Source organism: Bactrocera tryoni, chromosome 2 (genome assembly GCF_016617805.1).
Source record: "Bactrocera tryoni isolate S06 chromosome 2, CSIRO_BtryS06_freeze2, whole genome shotgun sequence".
Lineage (NCBI taxonomy): Eukaryota > Metazoa > Arthropoda > Insecta > Diptera > Tephritidae > Bactrocera > Bactrocera tryoni.
Window position 1 is genome coordinate 38,285,419 of NC_052500.1, and position 9,124 is coordinate 38,294,542.

At 35.7% G+C, this 9,124-nt stretch overlaps 3 protein-coding genes across 3 annotated transcripts in view; 2 read left to right on the plus strand and 1 right to left on the minus strand.

The window, feature by feature from the left end:
* Positions 1–1,343, plus strand: part of LOC120767618 (chitin deacetylase 1) — a 40,146-nt gene extending 38,803 nt beyond the window's left edge. Inside the window, exons 5-7 of the mRNA XM_040093775.1 lie at positions 186–366; positions 425–947; positions 1,001–1,343. Of these exons, the coding sequence (XP_039949709.1) occupies positions 186–366; positions 425–947; positions 1,001–1,279 (983 nt within the window). The 3' untranslated portion in view covers positions 1,280–1,343. The remainder of the gene's footprint in view (positions 1–185; positions 367–424; positions 948–1,000) is intronic.
* Positions 1,344–1,419: 76 nt separating this feature from the next.
* Positions 1,420–1,981, minus strand: LOC120768477 (U6 snRNA-associated Sm-like protein LSm7). Its single transcript, XM_040095191.1, has 2 exons — positions 1,859–1,981; positions 1,420–1,796 (listed from the first exon to the last, which is right to left on the minus strand). The coding sequence occupies exons 1-2, from the start codon at positions 1,874–1,876 to the stop codon at positions 1,476–1,478; spliced, it is 339 nt and encodes a 112-aa protein (XP_039951125.1). The 5' UTR covers positions 1,877–1,981; the 3' UTR covers positions 1,420–1,475.
* Positions 1,897–3,280, plus strand: LOC120767832 (60S ribosomal protein L44-like). Its single transcript, XM_040094119.1, has 5 exons — positions 1,897–1,900; positions 2,302–2,306; positions 2,367–2,420; positions 2,505–2,678; positions 2,950–3,280. Exons 1-5 carry the CDS (start codon positions 1,897–1,899, stop codon positions 3,046–3,048), a joined length of 336 nt encoding a protein of 111 aa, XP_039950053.1. The 3' UTR covers positions 3,049–3,280.
* Positions 3,281–9,124: the final 5,844 nt, after the last annotated feature.

Sequence of the window (9,124 nt, forward strand, 5' to 3'; positions counted from 1 at the left end):
AAAACCAGTGTTGAGATATAACATAAAAAAACACATCGCACATATTGTAGTATTGGGTATTTAACAGACGCCTAAGGGACATATTACCAAATTGAATGTTAAAAGTTATAAAACGAATTTCAATTTATTAGTCAATTAACTTCGGCATCGCATGTTGGTTTGTAGTCCAAATTTCTATTTTTCAGACGATGCAGTGAATTTTGAAAACTTCGATTTATATACAAAACTTGTGTTTAATCCAAATAACCGTAATCCAAATGGCTGCTCAATTAAAGGCACATTTTTTGTCTCACATCAGTATACAAATTACCAATTTGTGCAGAAACTATGGAACGACGGTCACGAAATTTCTGTACACTCTGTAACGTATGTTTATAAGTAAGTTCTTAAAAGCTATTATTTTTAAACAATGTAAATTTAACAGACACCGCGGACCGGAGATGTGGTGGACAAAAAATGCTACTATTGAGGACTGGTTTGATGAAATGGTTGGTCAAGCAAACATTCTAAATCGTTTTGCGAATATACGAATGGAAGATATTAGAGGCATGCGTGTACCATTTCTTCGTATTGGCTGGAATAGACAATTTTTAATGATGAAAGAGTTTGGTTTTGTTTACGATGCTTCGATGGTGGCCCCTTTTAGTAATCCCCCACTTTGGCCTTATACCCTGGACTTTAAAATGCCTCATAGGTGTACAGGCATCAATCAGAATTGCCCGTCTAGAAGTTATCCAGGCATTTGGGAGATTGTGATAAATCAGTTAGAAGTAGGCGACTTCACATGTGGTATGATAGATAGTTGCCCATCTCAATTGAATGGCGACGATGTGTATCGCATGCTAAGCCATAATTTTAAACGACATTATTTGTCGAACCGTGCTCCACTCGGAATATATTTCCACGCAACATGGTTTAATAATAATAATTACTTGGAGGCATTTTTGGTAAAAAAAAAATAATTAAAAGTAAAACATAATAATAAAAATATCTTTGTTAGCGTTTTATGGATGACATGCAACAGCTAACGGACGTATATTTTGTCACACAACAGCAAGTTATCCAATGGATGCGACGACCAACAATTACTTCAAACTTAAATACATTTGAGCCATGGGGTTGTAAACCACGTCAGTGGGAATCTAAGGAAGTAGTTTGCAGTATCCCAAATACTTGTAAACTACGAAGTCGCGTCTTGCAGCAAGATAGATATTTATATACTTGTAACGAATGCCCAATACAATATCCTTGGATACGCAATGAATTTGGTTTAGATTAGTATATCTTATTGTTATATTATTTACCGTATTTTTATACCATATAAATATTAAATTAAATATGAAATCATTTCTAACATTCCTTAAATTTTTTACCATTATTCATACTTTTTTATTTAAATTATTTAAAAAATATATATATACGTTGAAACATATTAAACTTAGTTTTTATATGTAACTGTTAATAAATTTTAATAATTATGAATCTTGTGTAATAAATGGATTTGGTATGGATTCCATACCATCTTGAGGACAAATGAGCACTAATGCAGTCCCTCGGCATACAACTAAACCTAAACTACGTGTTTCTTCAGCTAACTTAAATGGTTCGTCTACGTCCCTTAGATACTCAACGGTATTATCTAGGACTAAATTAAGTAACGCATCATATCCTTTTAATATGCCTGCTGCTTCGCGTCCACCAGCAAATTTAACTCGGATTTGTTTTTCCAAATATTTGGAAAGATCCAAGATGGATTCTTTGCGCCGCTTTTCCTTACCATCGTTGCTGCCGCTTGTCTACTTATTAAATATATTTATTAAATTTGCAAATTTTTTATTTTAAAATCCAATTTACGCACCTTTGGCTTTTCTGCCATTTTATTAGGATATTGAATCAATGTGTACTTACACCACTTAACAGCGAGGAACACATCATATTTGTTTACGTGAGGTTATCTTTTGTTACAATTGTCAATAGAACTAATCGATTACTTGGCATCACTTTAGTCAATGTTACGGGGCATCTCGACAAGCAAAAATTTATAGAATACTAACTGTCAAATCTATTGATATTGCCATTGCAAAATCTATCAGCCCTATTCTGAAAAAACCTCATAACTGAGTTGAGAGGAAAAATTTGAGAGATTTCTTGTGAGGCATATTTTGTGAGGCTATTCTTGCTCAAACCTCATAAGAAAAAAGCTTAAAAAAGTCACCACGTGAGGTAAAAACCTTTTAGCTGTCAAACAGCTGTTTTAAGAAAAATAAGCAAACAAAAAAGTACACAACAATGGATAATCAGCATATGTAAGTAATTTTGCAAATTTTAAATATATATATATATACAATAATTTCATATATTCCTAGGCAAAACAAAAACGGAAAGGACAACTCAGGAGCAGCTGCAACATTAAATGCTACGTTAGTTTGGAATTTCGCATTGAAATGATGCTTATTGGAATTGTGTTGAAGTGTGTTAATAATAAAATTTTACTTGAATTTTAGGTGAATGTGCCGAAACAGCGACGCACCTTTTGCTTAAAGTGCAAGTGCCACAAGCTACACAAGGTGACACAATACAAGAAGTCGAAGGAGCGTAAAGGTGCTCAGGGCAGACGTCGTTACGACAGAAAACAACAAGGTTTCGGTGGTCAAACCAAGCCTATCTTCAGAAAGAAGGTACGAATTTGCAAGCGATATGCTGCTATTTATTTGCATATTTGTAGAACTAAATTGCCGTTGAATCGAAAAAAGATACTATAAGGCTCTTTGGTGGGATAGATCTATGCAATATTATTGAAAAACTGAAAACTTTACAAACAGCAATTGTACGCTACTGTCAGTTGCTCAGTTGGAACATTCATACAAAATTATACATTTGTACAATTGTATATATATTTTTTAGGGTATTTATACCTTTTACTAATAATTATTTATTTTCGAATTTCAGGCTAAGACCACCAAAAAGATTGTGTTGCGTATGGAGTGCACCGAATGCAAGTACCGCAAGCAGACACCACTGAAGCGTTGCAAACATTTCGAGTTGTGAGGTGACAAAAAGAGGAAGGGACAGATGATTCAGTTCTAAATAACTCGCCCCCTATTCCAAGTCACCATCTCCTTTTTTGTTTCGCGTTTCGCTGTTTTTTACCAATATAAAACTTGGATATGGAATACTCTGTGGAAAAGCATTTTTAACAAGTTATTTGTGAAAAAATATAATTTAAAACAATGTTTTTTAGTTAAACATTGAATTAAAAGATAAATCAAACAAAGTTACAGTTCGTATTTTATTTTACTTAAGTTATTTTTATGTATTTTTTATACATTTTTCATAATATCACATAAATGGTGGATGCAAGCAGTTCGTCCAAAGATTTCACGTTTGCTTTGTCCTACCGTTTCGACAATCGGTATTCGTGTATTTTCAAAATACGCATTTAAACCGCACTCATTCTGTTACACCATCTGCTTGATCCTTGATATTGGCCATAAAACGGTAAAATATTGTAAAATATTGATTTAAAACAAAACAAACACAGATGTTTTCTATTATGATGGCTGCTTTCACACGTCACAGATATTTGTGAGAATAGTGAGCATTTGAGCTTTTGAATTTTCGCCAGAATAACCCTCACTATAGTGAGAAACATCACTGTAGTGAGGTTGGTGACTTTTGTGAGGGCATGAGAATAGGGCTGTATATGTGGGCATTTGTTATCATAACACAATCATTTGCGAAAACGCGTCGGGTAGGTAGGTTCGAGCTGATGTAGCGCATGTTTTGCGCTCATGAAAAATTTATTTTATCATTTGCGAAATGCCATCGAGTAGGTGGGTTCGAGCTGATGTAGAGCATGTTTTGAGCTCTTGAACTGTTTAAATCTTATATGTGGAAAATAAAAAAAAAAGGAGAAAGATACTTTTTTTTACAAATGTATTTCTGGGAAAAATAAGAATTCATATTTTTGGACTACTTTATAATAATTGTGGCATAAATTTTATATACCAATTAAAATAAAAAATTTTAAATGAGCAACGATATTTTGATTTATGCTTGTATAAGTTTATTAAATTTACGACTTCGCTCATTCCCAACCCATTTTGCATAATTTTTCTGTAAATTAACAATATTAAACTAAATATTAATTTCTTGGAAAAATGTTATTTTGAAAATGTTCTGTATTTTTATAATATAACACAACCGTCTTAATACTCGCTCTACTAAAATGAATATTACCGAAATGAAAATGCCGTCGGCGTATGTGTAAATGGGATATGTTGCCTCTTCGAAATTTTCATAGAATTGAAAAGAACGTGTGTATTTAAGATTTTGCAGATGTCGCGTCCTATGTGTTCAGAGCGTGATGCCAAATATATATCATGTCAACCATTGCTAGCAATGAACTGTCAATTTATTTCAGTTCTACACAAATTTTGAAGAGGCAACATATACATGATGTCATGTTAGCAAAGAAGAAATGCCAATATCCCGTGTTTTATCAAGAATGATAGAAACAAGATTGCGCAATGACGAGTTCAAATTTTGTTCGTTCTGCGTATCTACGTCACGGTTGACCAACGTACAATCAGCTGATTTTCATTTGCTTGTTTTTCTTTGCAATATGAATCAATTTTGTATTGCAGGCATACAAAAACACGAATATCATCAAAAGTTAACATCAATATTTATTTCATTTATTTAACGCCAATCGGCACTATACATTAAATAACAATTATAATTCTAAATAAGACATCAGGCTTAAACATATAAAATTAGGAATTAAACAAGTACCTAGTTCGTATGCTAGTATTTTAATAAAACTTTTGTAACGATCTTTCTGAGGTTCTGTAGTGATCCGCTGAAGAAGTTGACGTCATCGTGCAGAAAGTTTACCAATCTACAGTCCATTGATTACATAATTTTTGTTCGATCTGCAAGTTTTCAGGATCTTCATCTGTCTAAGGTTAAGCTCGTTTGGCATGATTTCAAAGTCTGCAAAGATTTCTGGGGCATCAATTAATCCATTGAAGATTTTGAAGAAGAAGGAGAGGTCTGCTACCTGCCTGTTGAATTGATATCGTTTCTGTGTCTGTTATGAAATTGCAGCGCTTTGCAGAACTTGTGCTGGATTCTCTCTGCTCTGTTGACCATTCAGTCACTGTTCCATAGCCTAGAATGGGTAGCACTAATGCTGAAAACAAACAGGTTAATGAGCAATTGTTCTCAAATTCTCTACACAAACGATTAATCAACCCTAGTATTTTGTATGCCTGCGAAGTAATTGTTGCGATATATTTCTTGAAATTTAGTCTTCTGTCAGTAGTGATACCCAGGTCTCTGATGTGTTCAACTTCCGTCATTCAAAGTGTAGGATAAAGGTACCTGCGTTTGCGCACGGGTGAAGGACATCACTGCACATTTTTTCACATTAAAAACAAGTTTATTTATCTTACACCAGTTATACAGCTTATCTATATCGTTTTGTAAGATGTGAATATCAAGAACGTTGAAAATTCTACGAAAAATTTTTAAATCGTCAGCGTATAATAAGTACTCAGAATGAAGTTTCTTCCCAATGTCATTCACAAATATGTTGAATAGTATGGGTCCAAGGTGGGATCCCTGGGGAACACCAGATGTGACAGCATACTCATCTGAAATGTGTCCGTCGAACCTTACTTGCAATCTTCTTCCTGTTAGGTACGATCTGATCCAGCGTAGCGCATTGCCATTCACTCCATAATTTTTTAGCTTCTCCATAAGAGTCTCATGGTCCACTTTGTCGAGTGCCTTTCTAAAGTCCGTATATATTGAATGAACTGGAATACCACTGTCCATGACCTTGAAGATGTAGTTGACATAGGTATATAAGTTTGTTGTAGTGGATCTGCCACCAACAAATCGGAGCTGTTTAGGAGAAATGATATTTCTGAATGATGATATCAACTGAGGCATGATAATTTTCTCAAACAGTTTTGCTAATGCAGATTGGATACATACAGGTCTATAATTGGTGACGTCAGATCTTGGGCCGTTTTTGTGGATGGGACTGATGAACGACGATTTCCGCGCGAATGGAAAGGTACCGTGATGAAAAGACTTGCTGAATATATGTGTGATAGGTTCACAGAGCCCGGCAGCACAGTTACGAAGAAATATATTAGGCAGACCATCAGGTCCTGCAGCTTTTTTTGGATCCAGGGCCATCAGCTGCTCAAAACCTTCATTGAAGTTAGCATTGAATTCATTTAGCTCCACATTTTCTTCAATATCAGCAGATTGATGATGACCAACTCCGCTGGGACTCGTTGTATATGTAGATGTCTTTGAAGTAAGATGCGAAGATATTACTAATCTCCGCACCCGAATGAGCGGTTAGATCATGCCATGTCATGGTAGCTGGGATTCCCATGTCGGTACCCCTTTTGTTCTTGACAAACTTCCAGAACTCATTTTTGTCCGAAGAGACTAGATTTTCTACTTTATTAATGTATGACTTGTAGCATATTGCACTTAATTTCTTGCATTCGAGTCTCAGTTGGCTAAAACATCTATAATTTGACTTAGTTTTATTTCTCTTATATCAGGTATGCGCAGATTTCTTCTAGTTTATTTATAAGTTATATAAGTTCCTTAGAGAACCAGCAGGGAAATTTACTTGGTCTCCTCAAGTATACAGGGACAAACTGAGAAATACCTTCTTGTACTTTATTATAAAGCCAACTAACCTTATCATCCACTTCCTCTATTTTGTATAGCTCAATCCAGTTAGATCTTAAAAAGAAAGCGTTAAGACTCACATAGTCGGCTTTCTTAAACGAATAAGAAGGAGGAGAATTTGGTATTAGACTAGGCTGAAAATCCAAGGAGATCTCCATAGGCGGGTCAATCAGAGCAGTGGTATCGTACAGCAGCTTCTCGCAATCAAAGCGCGGTGTACTATCATGATCCTTGAATCCGGAAATTTTTCTCTCAAATGTATTAATGTTTCAGTATGGGCATAGTATACTCGTATTTCATAATTAGATTGTGGTGGTGTGCTATATATACGCACCCAATGATGATACAAGCATTATCCTTTGATCCTAATGAAGATCTGCTCTAGGTTATTGTTTTCAATGGATATAAGCTCAGCTTTAATTGTTCGTTTAAACGCAATCAGGACACCACCTTCTCTCTCGAATCCTGTCGAAGTATCCCTGTCCTTCCTAAGTGTGATATAGGAGCTATCGATGAATTCATTATTTTGAATAGATGAGTAAAGCCAGGACTCTGTGATACATATTACTTGCCGATGAGGTTAGGAACTCGCTCAATTTTGTCCTTAGACCGCGCGTGTTCTGGTAGAATACGTGTAGCTGCTTTAGATTTCCTTTCTTAGACGACTTGGCGAAAGTTTGTATCAACAATTCCAGGCGTGCCATTCACGTATTTAATGGTTTTGTTTTTTACGCCACTGTCAATGAGCAAGCTAAGTTTTTCCCTCAGTGATTGCAATTGTGACTGCTGAGCCGGAGTGAGATCTGACTTCAAGGAGACTCGTGTGTCAGGATCAGGTTTGGATTTTAGTATATTTCTGGCATGAGTGACAGACTGTGTCTCAATCAGCAAAGGCCTAGACCGATCGGGTGTTGGACGCCCTAGCCTGCGTAGCTTGAACGATTTCACATTGTCATGGAACTCTTCGGGAATAACTGATGATAACCGTGCTCTATCTTCACATCGTCATGGAGCTATTCGGGAATAACTTATGATAACCGTGCTCTATCTTCTTTTAGACGTTCTTTACCGTCTATCGCTTTGGACTCAGTAATATTTAATGCGATCACATTGGTTTCCCGCTTCTTACGCTCATTGATCTCCGTTATAACCTCCTCTGGAGGAAGTGGAGAGAATTAACTTAGTTTGTCATATATCTCCGCAACTCTTTTATCTAAATGTCAGCACTTTTTCGACATAGCCTCGTTCAGTTTTTTATCTCACTTCTTATATCTGAGAGGTTACCCTCAAAATGGCACATCAAGTGTTAATTGAGCCCGATAGGGCGGCACTCCTACCTACCCTCAATAGACTGCTTAAATTTATCGAACTTCGACTCAATTTTGCTTGACAGTTTGACGAGTAAATTTTCATACTTATCGAGAGACTCGTTGTCTGTGACGTCACTGTCATCCTCATCTAACTCAGAATCTCGCTGGGCATCTGATATCCTTACACCAGTGGTCGGCATGAGAGGATCTGTCACTGTGTTGGTGAGCACGAAAAAAAAGTGGCCCAGTGAGAAATTGGAATTAAAATTAAGCAAATTTTATAATTAATTAAGAGTATAATGAAAATTAACAAAACGTCTTTTAAGGATATATTCCCTATTATCTTTAAAAGACTTGGAACATAAAAGGCATTTCATGGCACCAAAGCCATTTAGAATCATAAAATATTTCTCGCAGGGCATATTTGGTTTTGCGCTATAGTCTTGCGTGATGTTAATTCGTTGCTGGCTCGACAACGACTGAACGATAGAGCGTAAGCGTACGTGTGAAGTTAGTTTGCAAAATTTTGCTATGAAATGCCGACCACTGCCTTACACTAACCTCGCAAAAACACTTGTCACATATCCAAACTGTTTTATTTTTTAAGACTTTATTAGCTGCAGCCCTAAATTCTTCGCTGCTGAGCCCGGTACACCGAGCGTGATGCCAGTAGCTGCATTGAGCACATTGAATCTTTGTAGAAATATACAAGTAACAAAAGAATCATATGGTCGTCAACAGCTGAGATCACCTGATCGAAAGAATTGATTTTTCGGCACAGAGATTTAAATAAAAGTAGTTAAAGTAATTTAAATGTAATATTAATGGAAAACGTTAAATTTAATAAAATTTAACAAGTGAGGAAGGGCTAAGTTCGGGTGTCACCGAACATTTTATACTCTCGCATGGTAAAGTGATAATCGAGATTTCATTATTCGTCATTTAAATATTTTTCAAATACCGTATTTTTGTAAAGTTTTATTCCGCTATCATCATTGGTTCCTAATGTTTATACTCGTATTATACAGAGAAGGCATCAGATGGAATTCAAAATAGCTTTATATTAGAAGAAGGCGTGGTTGTGAACCGAT